Source organism: Heterocephalus glaber, unplaced genomic scaffold (assembly GCF_053883595.1).
Source record: "Heterocephalus glaber isolate CG9 unplaced genomic scaffold, H.glaber_assembly_v1.0 deba00000738, whole genome shotgun sequence".
In the NCBI taxonomy this organism is placed as follows: Eukaryota; Metazoa; Chordata; class Mammalia; order Rodentia; family Bathyergidae; genus Heterocephalus; species Heterocephalus glaber.
This window is the reverse complement of record NW_028258161.1, coordinates 12239882-12264913: the sequence shown is the minus strand read 5'-3', so window position 1 is coordinate 12264913 and position 25032 is coordinate 12239882. Positions and strand designations below refer to the sequence as shown.

At 43.7% G+C, this 25032-nt stretch overlaps 1 protein-coding gene and 1 pseudogene across 8 annotated transcripts in view; one reads left to right on the top strand and one right to left on the bottom strand.

Moving 5' to 3' along the window:
* The window catches only part of LOC106010816 (DNA polymerase beta pseudogene), a 36624-nt pseudogene extending 26457 nt beyond the window's left edge, over window positions 1-10167 (bottom strand). The window contains exon 1 of the transcript XR_015449463.1: window positions 2491-10167. The product of XR_015449463.1 is annotated as a DNA polymerase beta pseudogene (transcript). The remainder of the gene's footprint in view (window positions 1-2490) is intronic.
* A 670-nt stretch (window positions 10168-10837) lies between these two features.
* Window positions 10838-25032, top strand: part of Dhtkd1 (dehydrogenase E1 and transketolase domain containing 1) — a 51377-nt gene continuing 37182 nt past the window's right edge. For 5 of the 7 annotated variants that reach the window (XR_002388432.2, XR_002388430.2, XR_002388431.2 and 2 more), the window contains exons 1-4: window positions 10838-11088; window positions 20827-20982; window positions 23676-23887; window positions 24719-24913. Coding sequence is in view for 4 of the 7 variants with exons in the window: in XM_004861809.2 (XP_004861866.2) it covers window positions 10926-11088; window positions 20827-20982; window positions 23676-23887; window positions 24719-24913 (726 nt within the window). In the remaining 3 variants the exon portion in view is untranslated. Of the gene's footprint in view, window positions 11089-11997; window positions 12017-20826; window positions 20983-23675; window positions 23888-24718; window positions 24914-25032 lie in introns of those variants that run through there. The other 2 variants (XM_004861808.3, XM_087206786.1) reach the window with 2 other exon arrangements.

Sequence of the window (25032 nt, the reverse complement as noted above, 5' to 3'; positions counted from 1 at the left end):
TTTCACAACTGTATTGAAAATCCGGTAAGAAACCCTATAAATAACATAGAGAGCAAATAAATAATTCTGTAGTCTTGTTCTTCTCACACACTGCTCTTTCCCATTCAAAAGCCTCACCTCTGCCTAGGGTGGCTGCAGAACTCCAGGCTTCTCTGAAACTCCCTTTAAATATTCATTGGTTCCCTGAGTTTTTGCTTTCATCACAATACTTATAATGGCATTTGGAGTCTCAGAGCAAGAGCTTTGAGAGCTGGGGCTGTATCTGTCTCAACAGCCCCAAAATGTAAAACACAGTGGGAGAAGTCTTAAGTCCTTTCACGGAATGATGGAGTTGGATTATCGTGTCTAGAACAGGGATCCTCAATCCATAGTCCGAGTGTTTACTACATCAGAAGCGCAGTGCAGAAATATTCCATGATCACTTGCTTTACAATATTACTCATTGCACACAATATGTCCAGTATTAATGAACTCTCTTCAACTTTGCTTAATACATATTCTACAATATTTCTGTGGCAAACATTAACAACGTAGGAATTAGAGTTTTCAGGGATGCAGTTCCAGAAGCTTCTGCTATATAAAAGTGTCCTTTGTGCTTGCTGTGTTCTCTTTTATTTGTGGTATCAGGGCCCCAGGTAGGAATATCAGATACTCCCAAATGTGTCTCTAAGGGAAGGTGCTAAGTTAGAGGAGATAAGCTCCAAATGAACTTTGATTGCTTATTATTACCTGGCCAATGAGTTTTCTCCTATTATAAAATGGGTTTTTATCTTAGCTGTTAGATGCTGAATACAAAATTTCAGTCCTGTAATGATAATCCTCAGACCCTAATGCACACCTACTATTTTAAATTCATTTTTATTCTGGTTCCATTTTAGTTGCGATCTAGGTATTTTTCAGTTAGGTAAAACATAAATCAGAAATAAAAATGCAGTCATTTATTTATACCAACTCTAAGAGTATGCAATATATATATATATATATATATATATATATATATATATATATATTTTAGGATAATTAAAGCCAGTGAAAAAATTGCATTTTAAAGGAAAAATGCTGAAGAGAAAGATACAATACTGTTGGCAATGTATATAACCTATCCAACTATAGCCGTGAGTAAAATAAAAAGGCATACAGATACTCTAACAGGAATATGATTATTTATAGTATAAAAAGATTTTTAAATACCAACTTAAAAAATAGACCACATACATTAACATAGGTTATCCTCAAAACTCTGAGATCCTTATCAAAATATACTATACATCAGGAGCTGTAAATTCACATATTTACTGAGACCCAGCAGAGGACAGAAGCAAACACCACGGTGGTCACAGCAAACTTCAGAGCACAACTGCTCCTCTGCACACGCACCCCAGAAGCCAAATGGGTGCTGAGGAGACCAGGTTTGGTTCTCGAGGAGGAGCTTGAAGCACAGATTTATGCAGGAGTCTTCTAAAGATTCAATGTGGATGCAATACACGGTGCAAAGTAAATATAGCTATGGGCCATTTAGCCCATTGCCTCCAGGTTTTCATCTTTGTTGTGTGTTTCCAAATGGTTTATACATAGTAAATGTTTGCATATAACAATCTTTTGTTAATGCCATTTTATTTAAAAAATCAGGCCCAAAAGTACATAAAAAGACCCGTTATATTTGCTTCAATGTTTTTACAACACATTATTCTCTATTTGTATTGAACTCTCACAGACTAAAAACTAAATGAATAATTCATTTGATAGAATTGCTAAAACTAAATTGTAAAAAGGATTCCTATCTCCAGTATTACTAACGTCATGGTTTTAGCAAGTTCGTGGTTTTAACTGAGGTCACCCTGAAGGAGGACAAGAGAGCCATAGAATCCTTAGCCCCTACTTAGTAAAAAGACAACCCGTAAGCAGATTTCTAATGATCTTCAGAATGGCCGTGAATGTCGGATAGCTGACAGGAAAGGGGCACCATTCTGTAAGCCAACAGACACCACCAAGAGTACTTCTTTTACCTTCGCAGCCATAGATGTAGATAAAGACAGATGAAAGTTAGGCAGGTTTTACTGGCAAGGACAGATTGAAAGAGAGTTCTTAGTTTTGAGATCTGGGAATTCATATATCACACTTAGATAGAAATTTGATGGTTCTTGTCCATGAGTTATTTCATAATCTTACAGAATAATTTCAAATATATATGTCCACACCTCACTTGGTTGACCAAATCAAAATCTCCAGGGAAGAGTGTAGATTTGCACTGCCTCCCAAACTTTCCCAGGTCATTATGATGCCCAAGAACTATAGAAGTAGACACGTGTCATTTCCATCTTGTCTCTGATCCACACAGCAATCCCCTCCATCATTTGGGGATTTGGCCAAAAGGAAGACAGAGCCGAAGACAGTTACTTACAGAAAACTCCATTTAAGTTTCCTGGCTAGGGGCAGAACAGGGTGAATCCACTCAAAATGCAACTTGATTTTATTCTATAAGCTCCTTACCTTCCATCGCCCCACAAGACTCTGTAGGCTGAGGGGCAGAACGGAGATGCTCATCCAAGTGGCCGTTTCTGCCAGAAAAGGATAATGTGCCGGGGAAGCACTTACTTTTCCCCCTTGTGTCCCACGTGATCAGCACCCAGCCAGTGTCTCCCTCCTGAGACAGCTTCAGCCAATCAGCTGAGACACTGCAGGCCAGGCACGTCTGTAATTCTACACCTCCTCACCCAAACTGAGAATTGTTATTCCCCAAATTGAAAAGCACTTTGTCCGTACGCAGAAAGTGGAAAAACTATTAAAAAAAACAAGTTGGCTTGGTGTTTTTCTTCTTAGTTTCTAAATTGTGCTGAATATTTCTGACTGCTCTCGCTTTCCATTTCCTTTTTAAGCCTCACCACTTAAGAGGTTGATAGAACTTGTCAACTATAGCAAGATTTTCACTGAGAATTGTTTTTGTTTTGCTTAAGTTTTAAGGTAAACCCTATTTGTAACCCAAATTTTGCTTTTCTGTGTTGTTTTACACTACGGAAAAAAACTTGGTGGGAAAAATATTTCACACAAACAAAAGCTGCACCTTTAACCAAGGCAGAGTTTTTACAGATATTCACCATTAATGAAAAAAGGAAGATACTCTCATTCTTCTCTAAAGTATCAATATTGAAAATGAAATCTTTGACAAGTACCTTATTTCAAAATATTTTCATTCAGAAAATTGCTGAGTAGATAGAAACAGACCCAACGTACGTCACAGTTAACACAAACGCATTTGAAATATTTTGAAAATCAGCCGGGGCCCTGTGTTTGGCTTCCATATTTGCGCTGTATGCGAGGGGTTTCACTGATACTGGCGCACAGGCAGCAGAATGGACAGCACGGTGGCCCTGGCACTCTTTACAGCTGGACTGGCGCTGTGTTCCAGAGAGCAGCCACACATTCCTCTTCCTGGTATGCCACAGCTTGTTGGTGTATCACGAAGCAGAATGTCAATTCAAGGAATTCACGACACACACTCCACAGGGTTCACCAGTTATTCCGATGTAAACAAGGTCAGCTCTTCTTGGTTACAGGGTTTAAGTCCAGCCCATCTCACGCTGAAGCCATTGGCTCCTGCCTACCTCAGTCGGGGTATCTGTCCTGTTGTCACCATCACCCATGCCAGCCTCACATTTCCTCTCTGCCGGGAGTCACCGCACTTGGATGGCCACAGGGCACACAGGCAACTGCAGACTGGCTCTGGCGCTGTGAACGGGTTCGTTAGCAAAGTGCACAGCTCCATCTCAACATACAGAATGCCTCCACTTATAAAATTAAGTTTACAGGTGGTTCTGCCTTCAAAACAAACAGTTGCTTTCCTCCTGAAGAATGTCCCATATTTATTAGCTCTCATTACTCAGTACATTAATGAAAGAATAGCCTGTTTGACTATTTGAATTTCAAAAGCCATTTTTATGTTTTGCAGTGCTGGGGACAGAACCCAGTACCTTGTGCACGCAAGACAAGTGCTCTACCACTGAGCAACCTTTCCTGCCAGGAGCAGCCTGTGTGAAGAGAAAGTGCACTGGGTGTTATTTGTTCCTTAAAGGTCTGGTAAAACTCAGCGATGAGTCCGTTCAGTCTTTAGCTTTTCGTTGGTGATAGGTTTTTATTCTTCCTTCAATCTCATTGCTTACTATTTATTGTTCAGTTTATTATATCCTCTTGGTTCAGTGTTATTAGGCCATATGTGTTCAGAAATGTATCCATTTCTTTCAAGATTCTCTGATTTATTGAAGCATAGGGTTTTGAAATATTCCCTAATGATCTTCTGAATTCCAGTACTGTCTGTTGTAGCATCCCGTTTTTCACATCTGATTATTGATTTGGGTTTTCTCTCTCTTTTGGTTATCTCAATTAAGGGTTTATCAATCTTATCTATCCTTTCAAAGTACTAATTCATTGTCTCATTGATCCTTTGAAATTTTAGTTTAATCTCCATTTCATTAATTTCAGGTCCAGTCTTTATTATTATTCCTTCAAATGGTTTTGGTTTTCTAAGACCTTGAGATACATCATTAGGTTTTTTATTTGGGATCTCTCTGATTTTTTAATTCAGGCACTCAGAACTATAAGCTTCCTTCTTAGACCTACCTTTGCTGTATTACAGAGGTTCTATTATGTTGTGTATCTATTTTCATTGTCTAGGGATTTTAAAATTTTTGTCTTTGATTTCTTTAGTGACCCACTGCATTTAAAAGTGAATTATTCAATCTCTATGTGTGTGGGCATTTTTGGGGGGTACTGAGAATTGAACTCATCTATGTATTTTTATAGCTTCTGTAGTTTCTCTTGTTGTTGATTTCTTGTTTCATTCCGCTATGGTCTGATAGGATGCAATAAATTATTTCAGTGTTTCAGATTTGTTCTATGGCCTAAAAATATGATCTACTTTGAAAGTTCCATGAGCTTCTTAGAAGAATGTGTATCTTTCCTCTGTTTGATGGAATATTCTATAGATGTCTGGTAATTCCATTTGCTCTATGATGTAATTTAACTCTGTTTTCTTTGTTGACTTTTTGGTCTGGATAGTCTATCTTTGGTGAAATTAGCATATTGAAGTCACCCACTATTATTGTATTGGGGCCTGTGTCCCTTTATGTTGCATAGTTTTAATAAAATTGAGCACATTGATGTTATATTTGTAATTGTTATATCTTCTTCTGGATTGTTTCTTCTATCAATATGTAGTGGCCTTGTGTGTCTCGTCTGGCCAATTTTGTCTTGAATTTTGCTTTGTCAGATATGCATGTGGCCACTCTTGTTTGCTTTTAGGTTCAGTTCGGGTTGTAGGAATATCATTTCTCATCCTTTCAGAAAGTAATTGTTTTTATGCAAACATTTCAAGTATAACAGTATAGACTTTCACATTTGATTGGGTCACAACGTTTTGCTCAACTTTCGAATGCTTGGAATTAAAACTACCCATTTTTCCTTCTAAAATAATCTGTGAGTGCAAGGCATGTTTCTAAATAGTACTGGAAATTTCAGAATTGTATGGTGAATATATAGAGTTGGTCCACCTGGTCAGTCCAGGGTTTATTAGTAACATGATGTTAAAGGTTAAAAAGAGAACTGCTCTCTTCAGTACTAGGTCTGTAATCCCATTTCCCATGGGGTATCCCTGCAAGACAGTTAAAGCTTCCAGGGTCGTCGGCCTCAATAGCAGCCTATCCACAAGAGGAGTAAGAAAACTGATCAGAATTCCTGCCAAGAGTGTGCTTTAAAAAGTCCTAGCCACTCCAGATGTGACTGTGGAAGCTGAGTCCAAGTGTAAGGTTTCAGTTTCGTGTTTCTCCTCGCTGACTGCACACTGCATCATGACTGGGTGCATCATCTTCCATGAACTCCCTGTGACACAGTGGATTTCACTGATGAGGGAGGACTGTGACCTGGAGGTTCCCTTGCCTTAGCAGGAGCTGGCTTCACCCAACTCACTTTGACGCAGTGGGCAGCACATGGCCCACAGTGGTTTTGTAAAGCATGGGCCAAACTGAGGAGATGTCCCCAAGTGTTGGCGGCACCATACCAAACAGATCATCTATCCCATGTCTGGAATCCTGGGTGCTCACGTGAGACCACCTCCTGCATCCACAGAGGAGGAGAGGAAGCAGCAGGTGACGTGTGGAATCAGTACTGTTGGGCTTGCTTCAAGGTTTCTGCAAAGCTCAAGAACCGACCTTGTGTTGTCAGAGACACATTTGCAGAGTTTTGACAGCTTCTCTCAAGCCCCTCGAGTAAGACCCAGGTGTAAAATTATAGCAACCTCAGAATTTCCAACTGCTGATAAAGCTAGACGAGAAAAAATTAAGAAACTGCTTAACGTTTTTCTTTCTTTCCTTTTTTTTTTCATTTTTGTTTTTTTGAGGCAGAGTCTCCCTTTGTAGTTCAGCTGGCTCTGAACTCACCATGTAGCCCAGGCGGGCCTTGAACTCACGGCGATCCTCCTACCTCAGCCTCCTGAATGCTGGGATTACAGGCATGTGCCACCAAGCTTGGCTCTACTTTTCAAATACTTTGTAAATCAACTTAAAACAATTGCATTTTTGAGAAAATAAAAAGTTTGGGTCTTTTTTTAATAGTGAAAGAGGCTTTATTGAATAAGGCAAGCTAAGCATGAAGGAGAAATAAAGTTAAAAACACTAAACACCCTTACATAGCAAAGAAATATATTAAGACTTCTATTGGGCTGTGCCTGGGAGGGAGAACAGTCTTCATTCGCTTTGATCCTTGGGTTCTCAGTATTTCTACTGGATGTAATCAAAGATGTCTTTCTCACTCCACTGCCAGGGGTTCTCCAGTGACTCCAGTGACTCCCAGGGGACAGATAGTGTATTTGTTGATTGTGAAGCCCTGTTCTAGGGCATGAGCTCTCATATTCTTATTGAAAATATCACTCCCAGTGAAGGAGAGAACACCATCTTTAGGAATCAACCTGATATCAATTCTTGCGTGTGGATATTCCTTTTCATCATTTTTACTGGGAAGTTGGCAAAGACCCATAAACTTGGTCTCACCCTTTGATAGAGTATCTGTAATAAAATGGACCTTTTGTAATTGCTCCATGACATGATGTCATAGCTTTGGCTGTTTGCTTGATTCTGAAGTGAAGTTTGGATGGGTCAGAAGAACATCCATGTCACCACTGGATTCTGCACCTCTTCTGAAACTGCCACAGACTGTAGCAATGCATTCAGAAACCAGTTTTTTAACTTCACTTAGTATAATATCTTGCATTTGTAACACCTCTTCACGTGGGATTCTTTTTTCAAAGTCCTCAAAGTATTTCAGCCCAATTCGTTGATGATGGTTTAGTTTATCTTCATTTCTCCTGAGATCTTCTAATGTTTTAATTCCTTCATCTACAAACTTCCTTGCAGCAGATGGACCAATGCCACTAACTCGAGTTAGGAAATTGATGGAAGAACTTGTATCATCTTGCCGAATCTTTTACAGTTTATGCAATTTTCCAGTTGCTAAAAACTCATCAATTTTTTCAGCAATTTTTGTTCCTACTCTGGGCAATTTCTTGGCTTCTGCTTCACTCTTGATTCTGTGTGGGTACTCTGCTATAACTGATGCTGCTTTTCTGTAAGTATTGCATTTGTGGATAGCCTGGCTCACATTCTTCTCAAATTTTGCGAGTTCCATGAGCATGTCGGTGATTCCCCCGTTGAGCGTCTCCTGCAGTGCCTTCCATTTACTCACAGCGGCCTGAACAGAGGACCCCAGGTGTCCAGCACCTGGGCCGGATCCCCTCTCCCAATTGTATGGAGGGACCTGGACTTGGGGCAGGGAAGCAGCCAAGGCAGTGAGGCAAGTGCCAATAAAAAGTTATTTTAACAGCCATGAGTGGTGGTGCACGCTTGTAATTCCAGTGCTTGGGAGGCTGAGGCAGGAGGATTGCCATGAGTTCAAGGCCAGCCTGGGCTAAATGGTGAGACCCTGACTCAAAAAGCTAAAGGGGGAAAAAAGGTTATTTAAAAATGAATGAAATACATAAGTACAGAGTCTGAGGGCAAGGGAAAGAAAGAAAATGACATCAGTCGACCTGGTGACAGATAAATTTGGGGTCATCTAACAATAGTGCATGATCTACCCTGTTATGATCATTTGAGAATTTCTTTTAACCAAAAGTTACTGGCAGAAGAAATTCATCTGCTTCAAAAGTATACATTTTAGCATACTCAATACTTAAAAAATTGAAGCAAAAACCTTTCTTCAAAAATAAAGCAGGACTGTCTATCCTAATGAATTGATCTTTTTTTTTTTTTTTTTTTTGTACCAGGGATCGAACTTGGATCCTTGCGCTTGTGAGGCAGGCGCTGGAACCACTGAGCTAAATCCCCGGCCCAGCTGATCTTTGATATATTTGATACTCTATTAATGAGAATAATTCAACATCCAGAATATTCTGGTTCTCACAATCAGTCATGGCTAATTGCCAGCCCTGACTATGACCCTGGTTCAACCCTGACTTACTAATTCAGACCTCATGCGTGTCCAAGACCATTAAATTCCAGGAATTGTGCCAGTGGCCACTGCCATGGTTAAGACCCTGAAATAACGATGCTGATGATAATAGTTAATATGTGTCCAGTACCTATAATATGCAGGCATTGTTTTAAAGTGTTTAGCACATAGTCGCACCAACCATATGAGGTATGCTCAAGCACACAATCCTACTTCACAGCTAGATAAATGAGACTTGGAAAGTTTGAGTAACTTGTCAAGATCCCCACTGGGAAGCACCAGCCCCAGGCCTTGAGCACAAGGTGTTAGGTTCTTTGGGCAGTTGCAAGGCACCTATTTTGTGCAAGACACTATTCTAGGTACTCAAGATACATCAGGGAGCAAAATCTACACAACTCTATATACATAGGGTGTATATGTTAGTCAGGGGAAACAGACAAAAATTAAACAGATCAGATGGCATGTTATGAAATGATAGCTATGATGGTAAAAAATGAAAAGTAGAGTAGAACAAGGGAAGCATAGTATCTAGGGTGAAGTTATAATTTTAAGAAGGGTATCAGGGTATATTTCCCTGAGAAGATAACATATCTTTCCTCTTTCTAATTTTCAGTTATAATTTTTCTTTTGGTTTTTTGAGATAAGGTCTTGTTGTACATAGCCCAGGTTGGCCTCAAACTCGAAGTGATCCTTGTGCCTCAGCCTCCTGAGTGCTGAGATTACAGGCATGCATGCACCACCCTATCTGCCTTGTTATAAGTTTTTTTTTGGTATTGGGGATTGAACTCAGGTCCTTATGCTTGCGCAGCAGGCGGTGAAACCACTGAGCTAAATCCCCAGCCTTTGTTATAATTTTTATAATAATCTTTAAATGTTTCAATTTTAAAATAAACTGAAAAGTAAAGAGAATAAACAAAATCCACATTCCCACAGTCCAAGATTCAACAAATTTACCAACATTGTGACATATCGGTTCAGAATATTCTAAAGAACTAAAACACTAAACTAAAGAACTAAACTAAACTAAACTAAAAGAACCAAAAGAACTAAAGCACTGCAGAAGCCATAAAGGCTACAGCCCTGCTGATCTCATTCATCTCCCCTCCCCCTAATAACCAAATTTGCTGAAATTGGAATGTATTCTACCTATCCATATATTTCAACTTTACTACATTTGTACATATTCATAAAAACTTGTAAAGCAGTTTGGTATTTTTAAAAGTTTGTTTAAATATCATTCCTGTCGTTTTTCTCCTCTCACCTTTATATTCTTGGAAACTACATGTATATTTATGTAACATATACATGTGTGTATATATATATATACATATATATGTATGTGTATATATATATATATACATATATATACATTTCGTTTAAAGTTTCTCTATACCATGCCTATTAATGAACCCAGAGCCTCAGAATGCTAGGTACCACCCCGCCACTGAGCTACACCCTCAGTATCATCCTCGCTCTTAACTTCTCATCTAAGGATCCTATACACATTCTTTAGTTTTTATTTTAAATCTTGGAATCATGTAACTGTATTGTATACCTAAAATGGACCAATAAACTTAATGAAAAAAAATTTAGAATCAAAAACTTATAGAACTTGAAGGAAGCTTAAAGATGACGTGGACCATGATGAAACAAACAGCCTTCCAAAGCCACGAGGCCAACCTGCAGAAACGACGGACTTAGGGCCTGGCAGCCTGATAACCCGGCACCGGGCTCAGCGGACAACACTGAGGTCTAGATACACAGGGCTGCTGCAGACTGCTGCCGCGGCAAGTGAGAAGCGAAGACCGGCTGACGAGCAGGCTCCCCCTGGCGGGGATGAATCCCGGACACGCTGCTCTGCTGCAACCATCCGTGCCCAGTCTCTCGACCGCAACTCCGTACCTTCCCCCAGGGCCTCGGTCCTATTTCTTCTCTCTGCCCTGAAGTTTCTAAAGACAACGGGGATATCTGGCTTCCCGGTTCCCACAGCGTCCTGTCGCGGGCCCCCGTTCTGTCCTTTCTGTGGGACAGTGGGCCCTCGCGGTCTGCGGCTTCCAGCAGAGGGGACGGGCGGACCCTCGCGGCGGGACGCGGCGGGACACGGCGGACGGTGCGGGCGGACGGTGCGGGCGGACGGTGCGGATGGACGCGGAGCGATCACCCAGCCTCGGGTCCACAACCGCCGTGGCCTCCGCCACCGGACCGTCCCGAGTCCCGCCCGCTGCGGGGCGTGGCCACCCTGGGACACCAGTCCCGGATTGGCTCGAAGGGGCGCCCTCGGCCAATGAGGCGCGGGGGCGTTGTCCCGGGGTGGGGCTGCGGTTCCCCAGGCTGCGCGCGCCGGCCTCGCCCCGCCCAGCGCGACCCCCGAGTTCTTGCCGCCACTGCCCCGCGTCAGCCCGCCGAGTCCAGGGGCCTGGGCCCCGCTGGCCATGGCCTGGGCCACTGCGTCCGCGGCAAGGAGGGCCCTCAGCCGGGCCTCCACTCTCCTCCTGCGGCGCGGCTACCGGACGGAGAGGGGCGTCTACGGCTGCCCGCCGAGGAAGACCCAGACCCAGAGCCGGGAGCCCCGGGGCGGCCTGGCGCGCACTTCAGGTCTGGATCGCGGTGGGGGCCCCGCGGGAGGCTGTTGCAGGAGGGTGTCGGGTCCGGGAACCAAACCGCCGCCCCGTGGGTGTGGGCGCCCCGTGGAGAGTTAGAGGACACAGGATGTGGGCATAGATGTTTTCAGGCTTGGGGTCACCCCTTGTTTAGCCTCTGCAGCTGGGGACCCCTGAGATCGGGACTCAACGTTGGTTCAGTCTCCCCTTCCTAGTTCTGACTTGGTTTTAGGGAGCACTTTGTTTCCATCTTACTTTGTTAGTACACATTTGTAACTCCTGCAGTTTACGATCGTCTTGGGGAGGGATTGTATGTATATATTACAGCTTGATCTTTTAAATCTCCTTCCTTTTCCTTCCCCCTCCCTCCTCTCCCCGTACTTGTTGATATTATTTCTTTTAGCACAATTCATGGCCTATAATGTTTACACTGATTTGGGTTATTAGGTTCCTGTACTTGGCTCTCTGTTCTTCCCCTACGCCCTTCCACCCTTCCCCGTCCTTGTTCCCTTGGACCCTTCCCCTATTGGACGAGATCTGTCCCCATGTCCCTTTCTATCCAACTTACATCATTGTCTTTGTTTGTACTTTGCCTTATCAGATGAGGGATACTTTTTGAAACTGAATGTGTGGGAATTGTGCTCTTTAAGGGGGTGGGGCTGTAGAAAAAGAGAAGTCCCAGGAGGTCCAGACCCTGGAGTTGCCCAAAGGATACTTTCCGGGACCAGACCCAAGGCTGTGTCCTTGGATCTGTGGGGAGCAGAGGCAGTTCCACAGGTCTTAGGCCGTGTTACTGTTTGTCTCCTTGACCTAGCTACACTTTCCCTCTAATTTCAGAATTTCAACTCTGCTGAATTGAGAACCGAGGCGCTGCTGGTGGTTTTCATGGATTCAGTGACTTGCTATCTTTGCTGTGCACATGTGTGAGAGACTCGTGTTGAGTATTCTGTTTGTGCGCTCAAATTACTCGGTTTTCATCCATCCTCGCAGAATAGTAGATGAATACAGACTGATTGTTAGAGAAAGCATTTGGAACTTTGATCCAAAGATTAGGATCCCCTTCATCTAAGCACCTGACCTTTGAATCTTGCATCACACTCTGGGCCCTAAGTATTTTGCTCTTCATCCCAGAGAACAATGAAAATAAACCTCATTTCTCTCTTTTGCATGCAATTTTTTAAGCAAAGCATTTTGGCGAACTAGATTTCAGACCCTTGATTTAGATATTTTATTTCACTTGGCAAATGAGTGTTTAGAATTTTCCCCCCTCGTGTTGGGGCAGGAACCCAGGGCTTTCTCTCCCACTGAGCCACATCTCCTTCCTCCTGGAAGTTTCTGTCAGTTGTTCTCAGACTCAGATGTGCATTAAAAGTGATTAAGTGGGCGGGGATTTAGCTCAGTGGTTTCGCAAGCGCAAGGACCAGAGTTCAATCCCCAATACCAAAAAAAAAGTGATTAAGTGGGCTGGGGATTTAGCTCAGTGGTTCTGCCACCTGCCTCTCAAGCTCAAGGCTCCGAGTTCGATCCCCAGTACCAAAAAAAAGTGATTTAAATGTTTACAGTGTCAGTTCCTAGATGTGACCCCTGCTCTCTCCCAGGTTCTGATTCGGGGAGGCGCAGGAATATGGTCTGTTTGCACCTTTCCCTGTGGTGCTGGGGATCAGATGAAAATCCTCGGGTGTGCCAGGCGAGTGCTCCGGCCTTGAGCTACACTTCCAGCCCAGGAATCTGTACTTTTACCAGGCACCCTATGCAGTTCCCTCACAAAGGCTCTTGGCCACCCTTGGCCAACACTTCTAGGCACAATGGTTCACATGCAGGACAAGGTGACAGCGCCATCTTCGCTTCAGATGCTGCTGCTGTGTGCTCAGTGCGTGGACTCTGGCCTCCTTTGGGGTGGGCCTTCCCTCACAGGAGGCTGATTTCTTACTCCGAGTCTGGCAGAAGAGAGCTGCATTAACATAGGCCCGTGGATCTCAGTTGGAAGATCCTGTCCGAATCATCTTGGCAGCTCTGGGCTGGTGTGTTCTGAGAACTATCTCTGGAGTTGATTTTGTATCTAAACCCTTTCCTCTTCCCTCATCACCTGAGACCTCCCCTTTCCCCCAGTACTAGTGAACTTCTCCATTGTGCGTGGCTTGGTGCACTCTGAAAACTCAATATTGAATTGGAACTGCAGGTCAGGGATTCAATCTTGTGTGTCCCAGGAAGGGAAGAGTGGAATCCTGATGGAAACAATTGTCTGTGGCAAGATCTGGCTTAAAGAATTTTGCTGCTGAGAGTAACACGTTTATTTTCATTTTCCTTAGTTTTTGAATAGGCAAATAGTATCCTATTTCCAAATCACCATTACATGTAGATCTGTGAGGTTTTCTTCATTCTGTTTCAGACAATTTTGTCAGAACTCTTGGGGGGGGGTGTACTGGAGAATGATCCCAGAGCCTTTATACTGAGCTACATCCCTAATCTTTTTTTTTTCAAATTTAAGACAATGTCTTACTAAGTCCCTAAGTTGTCCAGTCTGAGCTTGAAGTTGTGATCCTCCTGCCTCAGCCTCCCAGAATGCTGAGGTTACAGGCCCATTCCATGATCAGAAGTCTTTTGGTCGATTATTAATGATCTCCTAGTGGGCTGGGTGGGAGGAAGGGGGAGGAGTGTTGCACACATGACTTCCAGCCCATTGCGTTGGCCAGAACGTGGTCAGCATCCATGCATGTCTGCAAGGGAGGCTGGAAAGGCGTGTCTCTATCCAGAGTGACCTCGTACTAGTCGACGATTATCTCGAGAGAGAAGAGGAAGTTAGGTATTAAAAACCAGCTGCAGTGGCGGCTACACTCTCTACCCTTCTGCTCCCTACCATGTGTCCACCTCCTCTCCTCTGAGTCCAGCTCGGAGTCATGATCCCTGGACATTGTGCAGTCTTCCCTGTCAGGCTGGCTGTGGCCAGTTGGGAATGGGATTAGTGAGTTTCCACCCACTCCGGGTACACACATTCGATATGCAAGAAGACTCTACCTCCTCCTTAGAAAGAGCGAGGAGTGTAGCGCCTCAGTGGTTCTAACCAGGTAGCAACCCTGTAGAGAGGAAAGGTGACAGCGGCCAGCTGCGATCAAGTATTAAGGCCACTGGTTTATTCGGCCCCGCCCTGTGCCTTCGGTCCATTCCCGGGGCTTTGCCCGTGGAGTTTTGGGATCTGTTATCGTCTGTGGCTGTAGCTGACGTGACAGTGGAGAATGTAACCTCCTTTGAGGCCACACGCTTTCTGCCACCTGCTTCATTTTGATAAGGTCAGGAGCTTGAAGGTTACCTTCGGGATCATCAGTTAGAGTGTTTGTTTTGTTTTTCTGGCCAGAGTTGGGGTTTCTTTGGCAGCACTGTTTTCTCCTAAATGTCATAGGTCTGCAGTGTTTGTCCGTGGCCATCCACGAACAAGCTGCCACAGTCAGATCTCATCCATAAAGATGTTAATCCTGAAAAGCAAAGTTTTCTATTTTCCTGTCCTGCTCCCTGAATTTAATGTTTCCCTTGAGACCATCTGAGGTATGGGCTGCAGTACAAAGTCAGTGCCCTTTACTTCCAGTTTAAGGCCATGCCGGTTCCCATTGTCTAAAGAATGCCTTAGTCGGGGCTGGGGATTTAGCTCAGTGGTTCTACCGCCTGCCTCGCGAGCGCAAGGTCCCAAGTTTGATCCCTGGTACAAAAAAAAAAAAACAATGCCATAGCGTAGCAGGTGACCCTACCTGGAGAAGGGTTGAGTCTGCTCAGCCTCTCCAGAACCATTTCTTTTGGTTTTTATTTTATTTTTCAGGGAACTGAAATCAAGACCGAACACATGTTAAACAAGCGCCCTAACATGGAACTGCACCTCAGCTGGAGGCTGACCTCTCCCAAGTGCTTCTAACTTTTTCACTGTTGCCAAGCTCGGCATTCTAGGCCCTGAGATCACAGACAGTCCTTCTGGGAGCAGAGCTGAATTTCTCCCCATCCCTGCTTGCTAATTGCGTTGCTCCACCTCGACCTCATTGCTCTTATTAAGAAATAGAAACAGCCTTTCCTATACACAGTTCACCTGTGACATTTAGTTTCATTTGCATTTTGCCTGCCGAACCCTAAGACTAAGTATCAAGAGAGGAGGCCATCATATACCCAGCAGCTCTCTATTACTGTGCTTTTTGCTGAGAAGACAGTTAAGACTTTCTGGGTTTTTCCTGAAGCTCTGTGCATGTGCTTAAGGTTCATTGTTTTAGCTAGGGGAAGAGCGTGACGAGCCTTCTTCCTGACGTCTCCCAGTTGTCACGAAAGGCCCCATATTGGCCAAGAGCAACACGGAGCTGGGGTGAGGATCATGGATGTAGCTTGCTGGTGTTGGCACGGTAGTCGAGGGACAAACCCCCCTGGGATGACACATCAGGGGTCACACAGTAGAGTCAGGGTCCAGGGACCTCCCTGCTCTTCTGTGGCCTCTTCCTTCATGTATGTATCTTGGCTGAAATAAATTTCTTCCTAGGATGACCACATCACTTGCTAAACCTTCCCTTGTATTAAGGCTTTAAATAAATATTGACTCTGCTTTCCATAATCTTTGATTTCACCAGTTAGAAAATCGACCCATGATAAGTGTTCTTTGCAACTAGGCATTAATAACAGCTCGTAGTTTATTTATTTATTTTGCTACCGGGGTCCGAGCACTTGCAAGGCAGTTGGGGGCAGAACCACTGAGCTAAATCCCCAGCGCCGTAGTTTAATCTGTAAACCTCAGTTGCTAAGTAACCTTGAATCTTTTTTTTATTGGTGCTCATGATCGCGTCCAAGTCTTTGTACATTAAATTTGAATTTTTTATTTTTGGTCCTGGGGATCAAACTTGGGACCTTGTGCTTGCAAGGCAGGCAGCAGAACCACTGAGCTAAATCCCCACCATTAAATTTGAATTTATTTATAAAAAATCCTAGGGCCGGGGATTTAGCTCAGTGGTTTCACCACCTGCTGCTCAAGTGCAAGGACCCGAGTTCAATCTCTGGTACCAAAAAAAATCCCAATTTAAAGTGGAAGTGGGGTTGTAGCTTAGGGGTAGAGCAGTCTCATAGCATGTATGAAGCCCTGGGTAGCATCCCCAACACCAGAAAAAAGATAATAATAATAATAATAAATAGGAGACTGAGGCAGGAGGATTGCAAGTTTGAGCCCAGCCTGGGCAGCATAGTGAGTCTCTATCTCAAAATTTAAAAAAGTAAAAAGGGCTGGGGATGTAGCTTGCTGCTTCTGGGGTTCAATACTCACTACAGCCAAACAAGAATAATAGAATAAAATAATAAAAAATAAAAATAAAATTGAAGTGAATTTAGGAATGGTGATTCACAGGTGTGCATTTCATCATGCGAGATTTAGGGTTTTTGTTAGGGAAAGAAACAGCAGGGTTTAGAGCCTATCGGGAGATGCCCTAGAAGCCATCAGATGGCCGGTGCTGTTTAGAATGGTTCCCAGCTGGTGGTTACAGCTTCTTCACTGAGCTTTGCTGGTTGGAGTGAGATCATAGAGATGTTGCATACTGGAAATAATAGGATCTCTTACTGGAGTCATAGGGGAAAAGAGGAAAATGTGACTGTAGTAGAGATTTTTGAAAATATTGATAAATAACTAGACTGACTTTCAATGTAAATACCAAGTTTAGTTTAAGTTATATGGCCATGACTTCATGCTGACTAACATGAGCACTTTGTGAAAGCAAAAACTATTTATTGACACCCCCCCACCATGTTTATTTGTAGCATAGAATAAAATAATTGATGTTGGCAGATATTAGCTGAGGTTATTTTGGTCATAAGCAAAAGAAACCAACTTTAACTATCTGAAGCAAACAAGGATTTTTTTCCCATAAAGTTTACTGGTACATTTTAGGTCTACAATACAGTGACATTCATCATTGGGATCTTGTACTTTAATAAGATGTATCTTGGTTCTTATTTTTTCCCCCTTCCCCTGCCCTCCCTATTTACACCCCCTCCACTCTTCCCTATTTACAAAGACTTTGTTTCCATTTTTCCTTTTCTCATATTTTTTCTTTTCCCTTCTTTCTTTGCCCCTACCCCTCCCACTTCTCCTACCCCTTTAGACCTTTTCTTCCTATTTCACATTTTCACTTATACATTTTGATCCTTATTTACAATTTTAGTTTTTCACACCAGAGAAACTATGTGGTATTTACACACGTGTGTCCTATTTATTTCACTTATGAGGATGGCCTCAATGTGCATCCATTTAGCTATAAATGTCTCTAGTTTCTTGTTCTTTATGGCTGAGTAGTACTCCATTTTATAAAAAAAAAACAACCCACATCTTCTTTATCCAGTCTCCAGTTGATGGGCACTTGGGCTGTTTCCAAGTTTTAGCTATTACAAACTGTGCCGCTATAAACATGGGTGCACATATATCACTGTGGTATGATTCTTTTAATTCCTTTGGGAAGATACCCAGCAGCGGGGTAGCTGGATCAAATGGGACCTCTAATCCTAGTTCTTTGAGGTATCTCCATACTGATTTCCACAGTGGTTGCACCAGTCGTCACTCCCACCAAAAATCGACAAGGGTTCCTTCCTCCCACAATCCTGCCAGCATTTGTTATTGGTTGATTTCTTGATAGCAGCCATTCTTTCTGGGATGAGGTGGAATCTCAGTGTTGTTTTCATCTGCATCTCTCGAATGACCAGTGATGTTGAACATTTTTTCATATATTTATTTGCTGCTTTTACTTCTTTGAGAAATGTCTGTTCATTTCAGATGCCCATTTTTAGATTGGGGGAGCTGATTTTTTTGAGTTCTTTACATATTCTAGATAGTAGGCCTTTGTCTCAGGAACAGCTGGTAAAATTTTTTTCCCACATTGTAGGTTGTGTCTTAGCTCTGTTGGTGGTTTCTCTTGCAGTGCAGAAGCTTTTTAATAAGATGAGATCCCAGTTGTTGATTTTTTTTTTTTTTTGATACTAGGGATCGAACTTGGGAACTCATACTTGCGAGGCAGGTGGTGGAACCACTGAGCTAAATCCCTGGCCCTATTCTTTGTGCTACTTCCCATGCTACTGAGGATTTGTTTATAAAGTCTTTCCCTCTGCCAATGTCCTCAAGAGTTCTACCTAACTTATCTTCCAGCAAGTTGAGTATTTCTGTTTTAATATTTAGATCCACTTTGATTTTAGTTTAGTGCATGGTGAAAGATAGGGGTCTAGTTTTAATCTTTGGCAGGTTCAAATCCAGTTTTTCCAACACCATTTATTAAAGAGGCAGTCTTTCCTCCAGTGAGGATATTTGGCTCCTTTGTCAAAGATGAGGTGTCTGAGTATGTCTGGAGTTGTTTCTGCATCTTTTTTTAGGGGTACCGGGGATCAAACTCCGGACCTTGCGCTTGCAAGGCAGGTGGTGGAACCACTGAGCTAAATCCCCAGCCCAATTTCTGCATCTTCTAATCTATTCCACTGATCCTTGGGTCTGTTTCTTTGCAGGTACCATGCTGTTTTTATCACAGTGGCTTTGTAGTATAATTTCAAGTTGGGGATTGTGATACCCCCTGCTATGTCTCTGTTGCCTAGAATTGCTTTTGCTATTCTAGGTCTCTTCTTGTTCCAAATTAATTTTTGGATTGTTTTCTCTAGTTCTGTGAAATATACTTTTGGGATTTCAATTGGGATTGCATTGAATCTGTACAGAAGTTTTGGAAGTATGGCCATTTTCTCTATATTGGTTCTTCCTACCCAGGAGCAGGGGATGTTTCTTATATCCTCTTCAATCTTTTTTCAAAGTGCTGTAGTTTTCAATGTAGAGGTCTTTTGCTTCCTTTGTTGATTCCTAGATATTTCATTTGTTTGGGTGCTATTGTAAAAGGAATTGTTTCCCTAATTTCTCTCTCAGTGAGTCTGCTGTTTGTGTATAAGAAGGCTATTGTTTTTTGAGTGTTGACCTTGTATCCAGCTACTCTACTGAATCTATCAAGTAAGTCTAGAAGTCTTTTGTTGGAGTTTTTTGGGTCTTCTGTGTAGAGTATCATATCGTCAGCAAATAATGACAGTTTAACTTCTTCCTTTCCTATCTTTATTCCTTTTATTTCTTTCTCTTGTCTAATTTCTGTGGCTAATGTTTCCAGAACTGTATTGAACAGGAGTGGTGATAGTGGAGATCCTTGTCTTGTTTCTGATTTTAGTGTGAAAGCTTTCGGTTTTTGACCATTTAGTATGATGTTGGCTGTTGGTCTTTCATAAATAGTCTTTATCAGGTTGAGATAAAGACCATCTATTCCAACGCAAACAAGGATTTTAGTTGAAAGATACAAGGGTAGAGATGTCCGTCCATCAGGGGGGCATGTGGAGCAGCCATGACTCGGGTAGGAAGTAAACCAAAGATAACTATGAGAATATTGACACATTATGGATCTAGCTAACTGCTATATTGAGGCAAACATGTCCCATACATATTCCATACATCTCCTTGCTAATCCTGTGATAAGCAAAGAGGTATTTTTCTTTTTTTTGGTACCGGGGATTGAACTCGGGTCCTTGTGCTTGCACAGCAGGCGGTGAAACCACTGAGCTAAATCCCTGGCCCAGCAAAGAGGTATTTTTGGCAGTACATAGAATACAAACCCAAGCACATATGTGGCTCTAGAATAATTCCATAGCACTGTTTGTTCATAAAATAGGTGAAGTTTTAAAATATGCTAACAGTTGTGGGGGGTTCTGAATATACACAAATTTTTAATTGCTCAGTAGTAGATCTGTTGATTTTTATGGTTTTGTGGTGAGTTTGTGTAAGAATACTGTAACAGACTGAAAGTTCATTGAGTATGAGCAGGAAGGATCTTTCAAATTTTAAGACTTTCATATGGAAAAGAGAGGAAAAATATCTTTTGGGCCAATACAAAGTGCTCTGAGACACTAAGAATACATATCCTGGATCCCGCATTTTAGGATACCCCCAAGTCTAACCATAATCCCCCTGTCATGAGGGCCTTCACTTTGCTATGTGTATACATTTTACATTCTGCCTTACAAACCTCTTTATGCCTCTCGAAAAGAAAAAGAAAAAAGAAAAAAAGGTCTAGGAGAGAATTGGATTCATCGACAGGCAAAGGGGGAGCAAAGTCACTCATCTTTGGCTTTCTGGTAGGATTTCTTTTCATTACGTGAGTGGAGAATAATTACGGTCTTTTGCTTATCTACAGTTTTATGAAAACAACTATACCTGGATTCTTTAAGAAATAGGGCAATATAACATTGATTTTGTAGTTGTACCTATTTCTGTTTATTAACGTAAGGTATAAAAGTATGTCCGATAGCAAGGAAAGAAAGAGGACAGCAAATACAACCTCAGCATTTCAACAGTAATTTTCAATTCTGGGTGTTTCCTTGTAATATTTATTCATCTTTATTTGTTTTAGTGTGTGTGTGTGTGTTTGTGCACAGACTATAGCTGTCGTGAGATAAATGTAAGGAAATAGGTGTGTTTACTGAATTCTGATGGTTTTTTTTTTTTGGTCCCGGGGATCAAACTGAGGACCTTGCACTTTCGAGGCAGGCGCCAGAACCACTGAGCTAAATCCCCAGCTTGATGGTCTTTAATCTGAAAACTACTGGCAGAGGGGGGTACTAGATACGTGTTGAAGACTGTAAGGCTGAAATATCTTTGAAAGCTGTTTCTTGTAGTCTGTGGACATCTCCTCAACTGCACTGTCTCTTTCCCTCGATTTAGCTGACCATGGCCTCACTAGGCTGGTGACAGCGTACTGTGAGCACGGCCATAAAGCCGCTGAGATCAACCCCCTCTTCCCGGGACGCGCCCCGCTGGACACCGTCCCTGAAATCCAGGCCCTCGTGCTTAGCCTGCAGGGCCCCTTCCGGACCTCAGGTAAGGGGGCGTGTGGAGGAGACTGCCCACCCGGGGTGCCGGGCGGCCGGGCGGGCTGAGGCTTCCATACTCACTGCAGAGGCAGTTCAGTCCGAGGTTCCGGAAGGGTCTGAACGGGCCTGTTTCCCTGCATTCAGGACTTACCAAACCCCGGTTCCGTGCCACCTGCTGCACATCCCGTCACTTTCACGGCACTCTAAACATGGTTGCCACCTGTGCCCTGCAGATGGGGAAGTAGACGCAGAGGAACTTGTGGCTGCCAAGTGGCAGCTGGGGGCGACCACCCGTTCGCTTCCATCTTAAAGCCTGTGCCCTCCTCTGATTTTCTTTCCCGGCCCAGGAAGTCAGAAACAGAAACAGGACTTAGACCTGGATCACTGATCATGATCTTGGGCTCCAGTCTCTTTCTTATTTATTTGTCTGGGATGGTACGGATGGAACCACAGGGTGCAAGCACTTATCCCCGAGCTGCATGCCTGGCCACACGCTGTTTTTGGTGCACGTGTGACCATGAGTCCAGTTCCAGAGCGTGTTGTCACCCCAGAAGGAAGCCCTGTACGCATTAAGCAGTCACGTGTCAATCTGCTGCCCCCCAGGACCAGACAACCACGAATCCGCTCCCCGTCTCTGTAGGCTTGCCTGCTGTGGACATTTCGTGTTATTGGGATCATGCATCTTGTGGCCTTTTGTGTCTGGCTTCTTTTACTCTGTGTAATGTTTTCAAGGTTAGCCTGGATTGTGGCATGAATCAGCGCTTCCTCATGTGGCTGGATAATGTTCTCTTTTATTATCCAGTTTGTTTATTATAGCAGTTTGTTTATTCTTTCATCCCTCCATGGACATTTGAGTTCTTTCTTTGTTTAGTCTTCGTAATCTTTGCTCCCTGAGGTACTTTGATTGTCCCTACTTTACAGATTAAAAAGTGAGCTTATACTGTTGTACCCAGTGAGAAAGAACCAACCAGAGACCAATATTAAATCCACACAGGAGTTTATTACTGGCTGGGACCTGAGCCAAGCATGGGACTCGAGCCCCGACTTGGGGGAGACAAACATGTTTTATACACCTTTGAGGCCAACAGCTTCTAGGCCTCACTATGGGATAGAACTAGCACAGCAAGCGAAAGGTACAGAAGTGGACCGTCCTACCGTTAGAACATTTGTAAAACAATAGTTGATTAATTGTTGTTTCTAAGAGACTCTCTAAGGGGAGGAGGTTTCTTAGCTTCCTCCTTCTGAGTTCATCTAAAGGGCAGGCAGGTGGGTCAAGCAGCAATATGGAGTCTGTCTTGTTAACTAGGGTCCTTTAATACAACGGAAGGCGGTTATACAACACACAAAGCTTTTTCTTTTTTTGTTGTTCTACTGGAGATTGAACCCAGGGTCTTCCAACTGAGCTACATCCCCAGCTCTTCTTTAAGTATTTTATTCTGAGACAGGGAGTCACTAAGTTGCTTTGTAGTCCAGGCTGGGCTCGAATTTCAATCCTCCTTCGTCAGCCTCCCAGAGTGCTGGGGTTACGGGTATGTGCCACCACTGCTGGCTGCAGAGCAACTTTTGTGAGTTGAAGAGTCAGCCGATATTAAAGATCTAAACACATGATTGTAAGAAGCCACTAGCAACATAAAGTAAATGTTTTGTTAAACTGCAATTGTAGGAGTGAGCAAGTAACTAATAACTGATGTGCTGATCTAATGCCACGTACAGACTGCTTCTCTCTTTGGCTGACATTCAAGAATATTTCCTTTACTTTAAGATGTTGCCTTGTTATTAATATTAGTCCATGTTTAACTTCACATCAAGATGGACTGTTCATTACATACTGCATTTCCGTATTGCATTATAGATATCAATGAGATGAACATTTTGGCAGATTCAGTCAGGACATATGAGTTGTAGCTATAAGGCGAATGGATGGTAGGTTTTAAATTGTGTTATCATTATTATCTCTTTTTTTATTTTTGGTGGTGGGGCTGAGGATCGAACCCAGAGCCTCATACTTGTTAGGCAAGTGCTCTACCACTGAGCTGCATCCCAGCTCTTAAACGTTTTTGTTTTAAACAATTTTGAGGCAGTCTTGCTAAGCTGGCTAGGCTGCTTTTGAACTTATGATTCTCTTGCCCCAGCCTCCCAAGCAGCTGGGATTACAAGAGTGCACCACTATGCCTGGCTTTTATTTTTTTATTTTGTTGTTGTTGTGGGTAGTACTGAGCATCAAACCCAGGGCATACACTGTTGAGGATCAACACACTAGGCAAAAGCTCTGTCACTGAGCTACACCCTGTCAGCCTTCAAATTCTAGTTTGAAATTACAATAGAATCAAAACTTGGAACAAAGCAGCAAGGTCGTGTCTTTGTGAACAAAAGTGTTTTTTCCTCTCCTTGTTTTAGTAGTTCATAGCCTTTGACAATATTTTTAGTTTTGCCTTTAGAAAGAAATTTAAACAGGACTGAGAGTCAAGCTCAGAGGTGCAGCACTTTCGCTATATGAGAGAGGCCCTGAGTCCCATCCTCAGTCTGGGAAGGAGAGAGGGAGGAGGAGGGAGAGAAAATCTAAGTTAAGTGTTGCTGGTGCTTGGGGTCATTAACGGTGAAGTGCTCTGAGCTGAAGGGACGACAGTGTTTTGGTGCGCTCCAGAATTCTGTGTGGCATCACTGACCATTCTTTAAAACAATGTCTCCGCTTCTTCCTAGGGTTATTGGACATGGGGAAGGAAGAGGCCTCTCTGGAGGAGGTGTTAGTCTATCTCGACCGAGTCTACTGTGGGCCGATTGCTATCGAAACTGCCCAGCTCCAGAGCCAGGCAGAGAAAGACTGGTTTGCCAGGCGGTTTGAGGAGCTGAAGAAGGAGACGTTTACCCCCGAAGAGCGAAAACATTTGTCCAAACTAATGCTAGAATCTCAGGTATAAAAGCAGCGGCCAGTATCAGTGGAATAGATCGACTCATTTCCCGCGGTTGATGAAGGCGTTCAGGCATTGACGCTGAGGTTAGGCTCTCCCTCCCGCCTCACTGCTCCAGCAGGCGGAGTGACACACACCACTTTATTCCAAGCACGGACAGAGCAGACTGCCAGTCACTTGAACGACTGGTTCCCCTGAGTCCGAGTCATTTTGCTGGTGTGGTGGTGCTCACCTCCAGTCCTAGACTCTGGGAGGCTGGGGCAGGAAGATCACAAGTTCCACCCCAGCCCAGGCAATTTAGAGATGTAGCAAGATGCTGTTTCAAAATTAAAAATACAAAAAAGGCCTGGGGATGTAGCTCAGTGTGAAGGCCCTTGCTTCAGTGCCTAGTATTGGGGAAAAAAAGACGAAATCTTTAATATTTTGCTTCTTGGTATTTCCCAGTGGTCAGAATACTGTGCATGCATGGAAGACGCTCTCGGTGCAGAATGGGAACCAGGTTGTGCCGGGCGCAGGAGGGAAGGCTCTTCTGGCCGTGCGGGTGTGGGCAGTTGGACAGCGTGCAGCCTCGAGGCGTGGTGCTCTGGGTCCCTCTGCCAAAACCGCACCCTGCTGACGCTGTGGGGACCTCAGGCCAGGCTCTCTGCACAGGCCTGCGGCAGGGTTACTGCCTCAGCACCGTGGGCCGAGGCTGGCCAGGGTCTCCTGGGGACACCGCCTAGTGAGGGCCCCAGTGGCCCCCGGCGATCTGGCTCCCTCACAGCACAGAAACCCGCTGCCTTTCCCCAGCAGCTGGCCTCTCCCGGCTGGTGTGTCTAACCCGATGTCCCGCAGGAGTTCGACCACTTTTTGGCCACCAAGTTTGCCACGGTGAAGCGATATGGAGGCGAAGGGGCAGAAAGCATGATGGGCTTCTTCCACGAGCTGCTGAGGATGTCCGCCGACAGCGGGGTGACCGACGTGGTCATTGGGATGCCGCACCGCGGGAGGCTGAACCTCCTGACCGGCCTTCTTCACCTGCCTCCGGAGGTAAGGAAATTAATGCTGCAGACAGAATGGATTAATTTCCTGTACATTCTTTTTTTGGGGGGAGACAGGATCTCACTACTTAGTTCAGGCTGCTCTTGAACTCACTATGTAGCCCAGGC